This window comes from Python bivittatus, unplaced genomic scaffold, assembly GCF_059951505.1.
Source record: "Python bivittatus isolate LINGU-HERP-01145 unplaced genomic scaffold, Pbiv_v1 ctg000090_np1212, whole genome shotgun sequence".
In the NCBI taxonomy this organism is placed as follows: Eukaryota; Metazoa; Chordata; class Lepidosauria; order Squamata; family Pythonidae; genus Python; species Python bivittatus.
In genome coordinates, this window is record NW_028277046.1 from 1,173,758 (window position 1) to 1,187,242 (window position 13,485).

The window sequence follows — 13,485 nt, forward strand, 5'->3', positions numbered from 1 at the left end:
TTGCATAATTTGCTTAATTTATCATCACTTTAAAGAGGAGATCTTAATTAGTCAGATCCACCCATTTCTGAATCGTGAAAGACGTTGTCTTCCCTTTTTCTCCACTACCCATTCTCACTCAGTGGATGAAACAGAATTTGCTTTCAAAATTTCTTTTAAAGGAGGGGAGAACCTCCTGAAATTATCTGGGGTGCAACATGGTTTTCTTGCATGCGTTCAATGACAAGGTGGCCAAGAAGGGTGTCTGAATGTCCTGCCTTTCACTGTACATGTCTCTTTCCAATTCCTTGAGCCTCCCTGGCTTCTCTCCCTTCCATTCAATCCCACGGGAATTTGCCTAGGAGACATTTTCAGAGTCGGAGGAAAGAACAGCCAGGGAGGCTGAAGGATGTTGGAAATATAATCAGTATAATCAAAAAGGAGGCTGTTTCTAGCCATCTTCAGCCTCTCTGATTTCCTATGCTCTCCCTTGATCCCAAGGAGGAAACTTTTTCACCCTGTAAGATGGGGGGGGGCACCTAGGAAGCCCTCAAAGGAAGCAGAACATGGCAAAAGGGAAGAGAAATTGCAAGGCAGATTTAAACCCAGCATGGCGAAGGAAGGACGTCTCCCCAAAGTGCCAAGTGAAACCATGGAAATCTCTACCACAAGATGGAGCCAGCCGGGATAAAAGGAGACTGGACAGATTCATGCACCAAGAGGGGAGCTGACAAATGCTACTCTCAAAACTTTTCTTCTTCTTTTAAACTGTTGTATCCCCTGCCTGTTCAATAGCATTACTAGCAGGTATAGAGCAAATCTCTTTTTCCCTACATTTCTCAACCTTGACAACTTTAAGATGGGCGGACTTCAATTCCCAGAATTCCCCAGCCAGCATGCTGGCTGGGGAATTCTGGGAGTTGAAGTTCGCCCATCTTAAACTTGCCAAGGTCGAGAAACGATGCTCTCGGATAACCCAGACGGGGGGGGAAAATGCAGCACACAGAGGGATTAGCTTTGCCCGCCCGCCCTGAAATACGACCCCCCAGACTGACTTTATATATAAAAAAAACTCCATTACATTTCAACCTAGAAGAAAGCATCTTGGCTTCACCCCAGCGGGGAAGACCAGCGTAAATTTCAGGCACGGCCTTGTTAAAAAAAACCAAAAAATCCCCCAAACGTTGGGCATTTTGTTTGGCGATTCCCGGCGTCCCGTCTCGGCGTCCCTCGTTCCACGCCAGCAGAATCAAGGATGCAAACTTCTTAGAGGTACTTAGTTCCCATGGCAACCTGAGCTGACCTCAACATTATTGTTCTCAAGAGGGGAACTGACTTTACTATATGTTCATTCACTGAATTAATGGACTTCTCGCTCTTTTATTAAGGGCCGCCTAATCATGAAAGAGAGGGAGAAAGAGTGGAAAAAAATGCTTTTTTTAAAAAAAAAAAGAGAGAGAGAGACCCTCTCAGACAACTGTCCAGCCTTTGTCGGAGGGTTTATTGGAATGAAGTCAGCCTATTCAAAAGGAAGATTATAAAAATCAACTGGAAGCGGTTCCTTGCAGCTAAACATACTTTGGTTTCATAGAAACTGAACCTCTCCAGCTTAGGGAAGGAGAAACCCAATGGCAGAGACCCCGTTGAACGTCGGTTTGAGATACCACCACTAGATACTGTCATTGGGCGAGGAGATGTCTTTCTTCACCCACCATCATGGTCTGGTTGCTTCTTCAAGCATAACCAGGTTCTCCTTTCCTTTCCCTTTCAGTAAAAAAACGCGATCGATGCCATACGTTTCTAAAAACGGAGGGGCAACCATGGAGAGGTTGGTCTGGGTCCCGCAAGAAGATGGATGGTTGAATGAGGCATCGACTTGTTGGAAATGAGCCCCAAGATTCACTCCCTGGCCTGCTCAGAAATGTAACGTAGAAGAAGCTTCTGTCGTTCTATCACTCTTGAGAATTTCTTCCAAGTTTCTGGAGAGCTGACTTATCTTTAGAGGTGGCCCCCCCAAAATGTGGCGGATGGAGGTGTTTTTCTCTTACACATCTTCCCACCATCCTAGATGTCCATACTTCTACTCTGAAACATCTCCAGCATGGAGGAATTTCCTCTTCTTGTCTCCTTTTGCAATTGAATGAAAATGTGGGAGGCTGTAGGCCAGCACAAGTGAAGATGGGTTGTTGTGGTGTTGCCTTATTGTGGTTCTACATCTTTGCATCCCTCTCCAGCCTCCCTGGCTTCTTCTCCTTCCTCATTTGATAAAGTCCCATAGGAGAAATTCCCTTGGGAACTGAGTAGAAACGAGGGATGCTACAGAAGTGGCAGATTGCTGGAGAAAAAAATTATGAAAGGCAGAACGTTCACTTTCTATGATAGCTTGCTTCTCTGCCGGGTGGCTGATGAATCAACCATGATGCCCAGGAGCATAGCAAAATTTTGCACACTTGCTCCTGAAGGTGTGATCATACAGTCACTGTAAAGACTAGTCTCTGAGATATATTATGTAGAAACCTAAACACGCTTACATACAGCTTTTTTTATTAAACTTTATCATCCCAGGTCATTTCACAACTATCTTAAAGTATTGTTAGTTATGATAACTATTTTGTTTTAGATTGTATTCTTTTAACAGTTACGTAAATCCATGACTTTAGCTTTTTAAATATTTGAGTGTTCTTTTTTTCTATAGGGTACCTTCGCCCATACAGTATTTTATTTTACCCCATCCTGAACAATCTTCACTCACATAGAATTATAGCCTGTTTTATTTGATTTTGAGCAAATTTGTCTGGAAACTGTTTGCCTTTTCCCCTGAGCCTTGACACTTTGTGATAGAACTGGGTAAAACATGGTCCATGACCACAATAAAGTCTGGACATTCACTCAATGCAGCCACCTTGTCACCAATTTAAGGCAATTTACTTCTACCACAAAAAGTTCACCTAAATTCTCTTCTCATTTAAAAGAAAATTTGAAAGCCAATCTCTTCCATGATAACTAAATAACTTTTTCTTTTCTTTTTTTTGCATAGCCCTTGCCTAGGGAAATATTCCAAGGTGCCTGTGATTCTTCGAGGCCAAGTACCCTAAACTAAAAAAAGGAAGAATTTTTCAAAGTGATGCTTCAGGTTTTCAGGTCTTCTGAAGACACAAGAGCTGGCTTTGTGCAACATATTTTATTTGCCTACTGAAACGGATCCATTTCTTTGCATTTCTACAATATATTATAAGCTCTGCAAATGGGAGATTCACACAACACTTCCCAGCCTAGCCCAGGTTAGCACTAAACAAGCTTAACAAGCTTAGAGCGGCTTTGTCCTTAACTGACCAGCTAAGCACGTTGAGTGAAATTCTCTGGACAGCAGAACATGGAAATGAAAGGATAAGAGCTAGTAGATCAGAAATGAACCTGGAGGTGACTGGTAGCCTCTTCCCAGCTAACAATTTTTATTAAAAGGCATAAGCTTTCATGAGCTGCAGGTCATTTCCTCAGGTGCATAGAGAGAGGGCTTTTTTTTTTTTAGAAACCTTCTGCCTTTCAATGAAAGTTGTGAGTTGGAAAACAGACTACCAGGGTCCTCCTGGATTTTTTTTTTGCTATAGTCGACTACCCCGGTTCTCTTCCTCCAATGTCTACAAATGAACCTGGGAAATTCTGGGCTGGAGCCAACCCAGAACCAATAAAGAGGACATGTCTGCTTTAACCTTTAGTTAATACAATCGGCCCACCCCTCTATCTTGGAGAAGGAGTTCAAACAAAATAATGGGCTGAAAAATTAGGTTCAGTCCCATGTGAAAACCTTGAAATGCTACTTGCCTGGACTACTACTACATTTTAGAGTACCCCTTCTCCTTCTCCTTCCTTCTTCCTCTTCCTCTTATTCTCCTCTTCTTCCTTCCTTCCTTCCTCTTCCTCTTCCTCTCTTCCTCCTCCTCCTTCTCCAATAAATATTCCCATAGTTAATTTTATCAGCCCTGAGTGTCCTTGATTTCTTTGGAAGCCCAGTCAGGGCAGTTCAGGGCCTGGGCAAATTTTTCATAGCCTCTTAGAAATGCTTTTTTTTTTTTTTAACTTCCATAGGTGCAGAGTCATGGCAGTGATGAGTTATGGTATCATCAAGGAAGTAGGACACGTACACACGGTATACAACTCTTTGACGAGGAGCTTTGCTCCATCAAGGCTTCAGTGAAAACAGCCCGTTGAGCACACTCTGCATTGAAGTGAGACATGCACCCCCTTCAGTTCACGTGCACCGAATCTCTTTAGCTTAACTTAAGATCCGGAGAGATCTATACATATGCTTTTGAGAACCAACCTACCCACAAGCTTTCAAAGGCAACCAGAAACGACACAACCACATGACTTGGAAGTCCGTGAAAGAAACCGGCTAGTGCATTAGCCTGTAATTGTGGTCTGTGCTGGGAAATGATGAACTTGGAGCAGCTTGGGTTAAAAAGGACCAGACAAATGGCGTGTCCATAAGCGTGTCCGTACTGTTATTATAAACCCTGGAAAGGCCTTCAGGCAATGTGGCTGGGTAGTAATTGCTCCACAAAAGACAGTTAACAGTTCCCCGGCTCTTCCCTAACTACGTTCCTGACTTATTGAAGTTTGATTTTCATTCCCCTGGGTCATCATTCATCAACTGCGCTGATCCCACTGGGAGAAATTCCAGACCTTTCTGCCTCTGATGTAGCCCGAGGCCATTTCTGATGGCCTGGTCCTCCAGCCCAAGTTTCCATTCCCTCCCAGTGGGGCGACCTATGTTTATAATGTCCAAATAATGATTTCACAAATTATCATAATTCTCAATCAATCATCTTCCTTTGAACAATGCCTTCGCCAAGTATCAGATGGCCAGGATGACCTGCAGACGGTGTGAGAAGGAGCGTGCGTGTCAGCGACATAAATAGAAAGAGATTTATTGACTACACAGCTCCTAATGCTTTTTCAATAGCAAAATTGGGTGGATTTTGGATTTATCTTTTCTTGCCCTGCCAATGTGTAGTTGGTAAGGGCTGCCTGATGTGGCCCATTGAAAGAGAAATAGTAGGGACAAAAACCTGTTTCAGGATTATAGGAAGTCATGTTAATTTTCCTAAGCACAGTCTTCAAGGGGCTATTTAGGAAAAAAAGAACACTGTAAGGGCAGAACAGAGATCTCATAGTATCAAAGCCATTCACGTTTCCTTTGCATTTGAATTTTTTTCTCACTTGAAAGTACTTAAAAGAAAAGTATAATGCAAATAAAAGAAAACCCTCTCTCTGTGCGTGTTTATCTATCTATCTATCTATCTATCTATCTATCTATCTATCTATCTATCTATCTATCTACCTATCTTAGTCTTTTGATTTGTTCTCATTAATACTCACCAGAAACATCACAAAATAAATTTAAATCTTATGTGTGTGTGTAAGTGTGCCAAATGTCTATCGTAATTTTGATAAGATTGTGACTGAGTTTTAATAACGTGGCCCATCTATTTTAGCGGGTCCTTAACATGTCTCTTTATTTGTCCCTAAAGCCCTCTTCAACCAAAGCCTTTTTATTACAAGTCTCTCTGCCTGCTCTCTAGAGAGACTGGGGTCGACCAAGAGTGATAGATAGATAACTCTATAGATTATCTTCCACAGATGTTTTCTCTCCAGTAGCCCCTTAGGCGATTCTCTCTAAGTAAACAGAGACTAAAAGGGAGGGGATGTTGGAGAACGATGTCTCCCAAGATCCCTTCTCACCCGGTTCAGAGGAAGAAGAAAATAAAATAAAGCAGTTTTTTTTTTCCAGGCCGGCAAGATAGCAAGTTCCTTTTGGGGCTTGCTTTCCACCACGCTTCTCAAGCGTCCAACTTCGTTTCATTTACAGGAAAATGAAAATATGCACAATGTCAACTTGCTAACGTGGAAGGTTCTTACCACAGAAGGGCTTATCACAGCCTTCTCATAAATCTTTCTGGAAATCTTTCAGTGAAATATCAGTGAGTTGTCTTGTGATTTTCGGGAAGAAATAGATTTCAAGCCCAGCATATTCTGTATGCAGTGGTCCAAATAACTCCATCAAGGCAACTGTGATGAGTCAGTTGGACATGGAAGAGAAGCTTCAAAGTGGTTTTGGGTACATGAGGTGGACTGAAGTGTGGTGGCCTTTGGCAAGCTAATCACCGTCCAAGAACGTCCATCAAGGGTGGTTAATCAGCCTCATCTACCCACTTCCAAGTTGTACGCCTCGACCGAAACAGGTCAAAATAATGGGTGGAGAGATTCCCACTGGGTTTTTGTTCCTGCCCTTGTTTAAAGAAAAGTCACCAATGGATGTATAAAAGTACAAACACCCCCTGCATGTTCAGCAGCAAAATTTTGCAAATGTTCTGGGCCCAGGTTGGACACTCAACCCTTCTGGGATAGACATTGTCCCTGGTGTGTGTGATAGCAGATCCCGCCATGGATACATGTTATTGTAACTCAGAGATAAAACCAACCAGGATCCTGATCGAGTCTTGTCTGAATTCACACATGCAGGGCTCCCTGTCCTGGCCTCTCAGTCAGCCTTGCTTACTCAAATATTCTGTTCCAGTCTATTCACTCCTATGAATGGCCTCATCCTCTACTTTTTTTCCATTCTCTACTCTCTTTTTTTCAGAAGGCCACAGAGAGAATGATTTGACTAAAATTGAGATCATTTTTCCCCTTGCTCTCCTGGTCATACCATCCTTCAAATACAGGTAGTGCTCGATTTATGACCATTTGCTTAATGACCGTTTGAAGTTACAATGGTGCTGAAAACAGTGACTTGCAACCACTCCTTGCAGGTATGACTGTCACAGCATCCCCATGGTCACATGATCAAAATTCAGGCATTTGGCAACCAGCATGTATTTATGATGGGTGCAGCATCCTGGGGCCATGAGATTGCCATTTGCAACCTTCCCAGGGGACTTCCGACAAGCAAAATCAATGGGGGAAGCTGGATTTACTTAATGACCGTGTGATTCGCTTAATGACCACATGGTTCGCTTAAGGACTGTGGTGATTCGCTTAACGACCATGGCAAAACAGGCTGTAAAATTGGGCATGACTCACTTAACAACTGCATCGCTTAGCGATGGAAGTTCCAGTTCCAATTGTGGTCATAAGTCGAGGACTACCTGTACTGCTTGAAGCATCTCTTGAGAAATCGAGTGCAGGTCGGTTTTTTTTTTTTTTGCCGACCACATTAGGGCAAAGTAAAATCCTTCCCTGCTATAGGAGAAGAGCAAGGGAGCCATCTTTCATCCCTCTGCAGTCCAGTTGAGCAGCAGCTCCTTTTGCTTGGCAGGGTTCACAAGCCATTAAGCTTAGACTTGAACTTTTTACCCTACAGTTTTGACCTCCATGGCCCCGGTTTTAAAATCCTACTGCCCATCCGTAAATTTATCACCCCATAAACTCCTGACAGTGCTTCTTTACAATGTGTTTAGGCTACAGCCTGTGTCAAATATTATAATTGTCATAGTTTATGTTTTTGGGAGCAGGGAGGGGGAGCATGAGACAGCCACAGAGGCGAGGTATCCAGAATAGGTGCACAAAACTGGTCTCGTTTTTGCAAAAGAGCTTAAGAGCCCTGGAATCAGGGAGTTTGCTCTGGATGTTATGAACACAAGGAGGAGGTTCCTTAGCATGGGACATTTCATGCAATGGCCAAGGGTGGATTTCTGTCTACGGGACTATCTAGATTCCATATCTATCTTCTGGAATGAGAACTGTCTCTGTGTAACTCAGGCTCAGAGGCACGTTGGATGAGTTATGGAGATGAACAGGGTAAAAAGTTCAGCACTGCTGAAACTGCACCGAGAACATCCCCTTCCATCTCATGCCCCAAATTCAGTTTCTGGAGGACTGGCTTATTGGTCGCATCTGGGGAGGAGGGAAGAGACTGCACTGGGGTAGAGATATGTCTGTGTATCACTTTGCAAACTGCCTCTGGAGCCGGCTGCATCTAGAGTTTCACAATGTTTGGCAGAAACCACCGGGGCGTTTCGTTTTAACTTTCAGAGCTCAGAAAGTGTTGTTACCAGGCAGCCATAAAAAAAAGACAGCCACTGTGGTTTTCCACCCCAAAGTGCCATGTTTTGCCATGTCAACCACTCACTGCTGATACCTGGAAAAGCAGATTTGGGTGCAAAAAGGGGATCACAACACAAGTGGATCCTGAGCATCCTGTGGTGATTTAGGAGGTGAACGGTGGCATCTCTTGGACCACGTGCTCCACCCACACGTGAGCTCACGGCATGGTCCTGCGTGCCTCTATTCAAAAACAACTCCACCAGATTAGCAGAGGATTCTTCCCCTGTGCACTGTCGTTCTGTAGTCCACTAGTACCTTATTATTACAATCAAAGACCAAATATATACAAACACAAAATTGATGAAATTACTGAATTATGAGCCACAGTAATGGATGGATGGATGGATGGATGGATGGATGGATGGATGGATGGATGGATGGATGGATGGATGGATAAACAGACAGACAGACAGACAGATACTAAGCACTCATCTCAGTACAGATTCAGCATGTGAAATGAGTATCAGATTATAGATACTCATTGCATAGAACACACGGACTGTTCATTCCAGATTGTCATATTTTCTTCCAAACGGGCACACCGAGTGTGTTGCGGCTAAAGGATGGCTGTGTTCATTCCACACCGCATGAGAACACTTCAGCAAACCAGTTCAAGATCACACACTGGTGCAAATGCATGTGCAATGAAAATCCAGCCTGTTAAGATAGCTTATGCTTCCATAAACCACAGAAATCCAGAAAAGGCCACAAATGCATGTGAGCGCATGGGAAGAGCAGGGAAAACTGAAAACGCTTCGCGACAGAAGGAAGTGGGGTGTTGCATTCCTGAATCGAGGGCAGGGGGGGCAATCTAGCTTGACCAGAGGAACTGAAGCCGACGCTACACGTGTATCACACCGAAAGCACTCACAAATGCCGCCCCAATTGAGAGGACCCTCTCGGTGCACGAAGAGCAAGTTCAGCAACATTCAGCGCCAGGTAATCTGATAAGAAGCCAGCCCTTCAGTGCGCTTGTGACCGAAAAGAGGAAAAAAGTTGAACTTCCAGCAGATCTAAGTCACACAGCTTGGACAAAATCCAGCTCTCGTCTTACCTTTTTAATGCAGCCGTCTGGCAGCGCCGTCTCGGGATCTGTAAGCATTTGCTGGAAGAAGAGGCAGAAAAAGACACCATCAGCTGACAGCTTGGAACAGAACGGGTTGGTCAATCACGTTCAAATGCCATCATGCTACAAAAGGGGGATTTTGGATCTCAAAGCACATGTTGCCATCCCCTGCAGCCCCCCCAACCCACTTGTGACTTCCCAGCACCCCAAGATCCATGTGCAAACACTTTTCCTGCCTTTATTATGGGAACTCATGGGAGTGATTGTTGTCTCCGTAGACTTATATATGAGAAAGCTACACCTGGTTCAGTCCCAAAATGAATAACAGTGTGCCTTTCAGGACAAATTTGTGGCAAGCCCACTCCCCAAACTAAGCACACAGGATGTTTCCCAATGTATAGATCTCCTTGTGTTCACAATCCTCTGTTTCTGTTTTACGTATCAATCACCGTCATCAGATCATCTTTGGGGATGAGAGATGGGGACGCACACCTGGCCCCAATCCTTTCTGTGTCTAGTCGCGTAGAGCAATATAGCCTGGCAGTTGGAGAGATTCATTTCCGGAGCAGTACATGAACTCAACTCGTTGACTTTGGCTAAGGATCAGTATATCATGCAAAACCAAAAACGGGTGAATTTGTGACTGATCGCAGCTAACAACTTTGTCATCCCATCAGTTATCTGAAAAGAAGACCAAGATGCAAATGGAAGAGTAAAACCGTTAGGTTCCAAAATATTTCTTTCAGGACAAATTCTGATTCTTCCCAATGTTATCAGGCCAGATATTTTCACGTCAACTTCTTTGTCCTAACTTTAACTCTTCTGGACGCTGAGCGGCTGTTTAGACATGCTTGCCCTCAAACTGGAACCCTGAATTCTGGGGGAAATAGGGTAGAAGTGCTCTGCTTCTTTCCAAATTCAGTTCTAGAATGTGTCTCCTCATTCTCTCGGTTTTGGACGCAAATTTGTTTTCTGTATTCCTTCCGACCCCCTGAATATCCTGTTTCCTTTCTGACCCATTTGCACAGCTATTTTTCTGGGAAGTTTCGACAACGGTTCCAAGATGTCTGTTTGGGCTATAGTAGCAATTTGCAACTTACAGTCCACTCTGCTGTCTCTCTCCTTTTTCCTCATTTTCGGGGTGGAAGGCGAAGAACAGAAGCCCCGCGCTTTTGCCCAATAAATGTGCCAACGGCAGGAATCTGGCTCCGTCCGTGTTGTTTGTATGACCCGGCCGCCCAATTTCCTAAGATCAAATATGTTGGCAGGGTTCTTTCTTTCTTTTTTTTTTCCTCCTCCTGAGCTCAGCTGTGACAACAAAGTGTCAGATTTTAAATATGACGGATTTCGAAGCCTTTCGATGTTTTGTGTTGCTTTTAATAGGCACCGAAAATTGTGGTTTTGGAAGGCCGAGAAAAGCAAACAGGAGGGAAAGGTGAGCCCCAGAGGAACAAAGCAAAGTTTGTTGGGGAAAGGAGCGCTCCACACCACAAGCTAAATAGCGCTGCATGGCCCACTGCAAGCAGATGGGTCTGGTTTGATGGAGAAGAAAACTAAGCTGCAGTTGAAAGGGGAAAGATTGCCCCACCGGGACAGATGAAGGGCTACCCTTGGCTTGCCTGCTCAGGCAGGATACACACGGATGTAGGGAGGGAATGAGATTTCTGGAGTCGGATTTGCAGAGGGCTCCAACCACCTCATCAAAAATGGACTGTGAAAGTTGGCTTTTCAAAGTCCACAGAAGGTTGGAAGAACAAACAGTGTTTCCTGGCGGAACAAGGGCTCGTCTTTGCTCGGCTGCGGCTTGGCGCTGGAGGTGGCGAGGAAGGTGCGGTTCCTCTCCTCTCCTTTCTCCTCGACCCAAAAGAGAAGTCCAGAAAGGGAGCACGAGTTTGCCGCTCGTCTCGGGAAAGCAAACAAACGGGAAAGCCTCAGTCCTGCCCGATTGAGTGGAAGAGAAAGGCCGTCCCTCCAAGGGAGTTCTTTCTGGCACGGCACTATTTCAGCCGTGCATTTTCTCGGCGCTTCCAGCTAGAAACATCAACAGCCGCTGCTCACGGCGGCTCGGCCTTCCCAGACGCTCTTGAGCTGGCGCAGATAGCGCTGCTAAGAAGTGCCACAGCGGGGGGAGAAAATCCAGTGGTTTTTTTTTTCTTTTCTCCCCCTCCAGAGCTGGAAACGAGAAAGTATTTGTTCTTGGGCCTGTTGAGATTTTTACAACTCCTCCCCACTTTCTGTAACTAAACATGTCAGGAGACGCCATGTGAATCTTTTTGAAACACAGTTTACAAGTTGGCATGCTCCGTCTGCATTTAGCTCTAATTTGATTACATTCCCCAGACAGATCACAATGAGCTTGTGTAAATAGTAATATTACCCATTCATCCCATGTGCTCAAATAAATCGTTATTCTATATATATATGCGTGTGTGTGTGTGTGCGCGTGTGTGTGCGTGTGCGCGCGTGCATACAAAATCACCAGGAAATACAAATGGGAAGGCAAAAAATAAAAAAGGGACGCCAAACAGCTGTTTTGCACCACTTAGGAAAACATTTGAATGAGTGATTCTTTCTCCCGGTCGCTTGGATTAAGCCTGGTAGGCTAAAAACAAAAGTGGAGGTATCTCTGTAGTCTGGAGGCTTTGCAGATAATGCCAACCCTCCATAATTGTTATTATACACAACAATGTGAAACCACAGCTGCCAGGTCTTTAGCTGGTGTTGGCCTTCATTCGCATCGAGTTCTTCCCAAGAACCGTAACGTATCGGCGTCATATATGTGCGGATCCAAGCAGGGTGGCCTTTTGTAATTGACAGATGGAAATTGTGTCAATGCGCAGATTTTCTAAGTGCCGCCAAGGCTTTTTGCTACAACACCCAGCGTGCCCACAACCATTGGGACCACCACCGCCAGTTTATGCCATAATATTTCAATTTTGATTTTCAGATCTTGATACTTTGCGATCTTCTCCAATTCTTTGTCTTCTATTATTATGGTTGGCTGCAAAGCCAGATGTTTAGTCTGGATTTGGCATTTTTGTCCACCTATCGAGTCCTTCCCAAGGACCTGGGATGGGCAGATGTTGCTGTTTGATGGTGCTAAAGATATTGTTGCAGGATGGAAGCTGGTCCAAGTAAAGCTGCCTTTGGCAATGGACCGATTTTGTCAATGCCGAGGGTCTTCAAGGGGTGCTCCAGATGTTTTGAGTTGGCACCCAAGGCACCTATTACTAACTGGTACTATCTTTGCTTTTTTTTGCCACAGTCGTTCTACTTCTATTTGCAGGTCTTTATATATTGTGATTTTCTCCAGTTCTTTCTCTCCTCTTCTGCTGCCTCCAGGTCTTGCAATGTCCACTATCCAGACTTTTTTGTCTTTCTTATCAACCATGGTTAAGTCTGGGGTGTTGTGTGGCAGGGGCTGGTCTGCTGGAATCCTAAAGTCCTAGAGCACTTTAGCTGCCACCGCCTCCTCCTCCTCCTCCTCCTCTTCTTCTATCCTCCTCCTCCCTCTCCTCCTCCTCTTCTTCTATCCTCCTCCTCCCCCTCCTCCTCCTCCTCTTCTTCTATCCTCCTCCCCCTCCCCCTCCTCCTCCTCCTCTTCTTCTATCCTCCTCCTCCCCCTCCTCCTCCTCCTCCTCCTCCTCTTCTTCTATCCTCCTCCTCCTCCTCCTCCTCCTCCTCCTCCTCCTCCTCCCCCTCCTCCTCCTCTTCTTCTATCCTCCTCCTCCCTCTCCTCCTCCTCTTCTTCTATCCTCCTCCTCCCCCTCCTCCTCCTCTTCTTCTATCCTCCTCCCCCTCCCCTCCTCTTCTTCTATCCTCCTCCTCCCCCTCCTCCTCCTCCCCTCCTCTTCTTCTTCTATCCTCCTCCTCCTCCTCCTCTTCTTCTATCCTCCTCCTCCCCCTCCTCTTCTTCTATCCTCCTCCTCCCCTCCTCCTCCTCCCCCTCCTCCTCCTCTTCTTCTATCCTCCTCCTCCTCCCCCTCCTCTTCTTCTATCCTCCTCCTCCCCTCCTCCTCCTCCCCTCCTCCTCCTCCTCTTCTATCCTCCTCCTCCTCCCCCTCCTCCTCCTCCTCCTCCTCATCTCTTAAACTTGTATGCCACCTGACTCTCAATGCCACTCAGCAGCTCACAACAATTAAACAAAGAAATTACAATAAAATTAATAAAACATTAAAAAACAAAGATAAAAGCTGGTCAGTGTGAAGTGCGGGGTTTCCCTCTCCCTCTCCCCCTCCAAAATCCTGGGTGAAACCATGATACACTATGGGAACACTAAAACCAGCTATGCAAATTGTACTAAAACAAACAAAAATAGCGAATGCAGTATAAAG

At 45.0% G+C, this 13,485-nt stretch overlaps 1 protein-coding gene across 5 annotated transcripts in view; it reads right to left on the bottom strand.

Moving 5' to 3' along the window:
* The window catches only part of PRDM16 (PR/SET domain 16), a 337,046-nt gene that overhangs the window by 147,070 nt on the left and 176,491 nt on the right, over positions 1 to 13,485 (bottom strand). For all 5 annotated transcript variants that reach the window (XM_088136702.1, XM_088136703.1, XM_088136701.1 and 2 more), the window contains one exon: positions 9,140 to 9,190. In XM_088136702.1, coding sequence (XP_087992828.1) covers positions 9,140 to 9,190 — 51 coding nt within the window. The remainder of the gene's footprint in view (positions 1 to 9,139; positions 9,191 to 13,485) is intronic.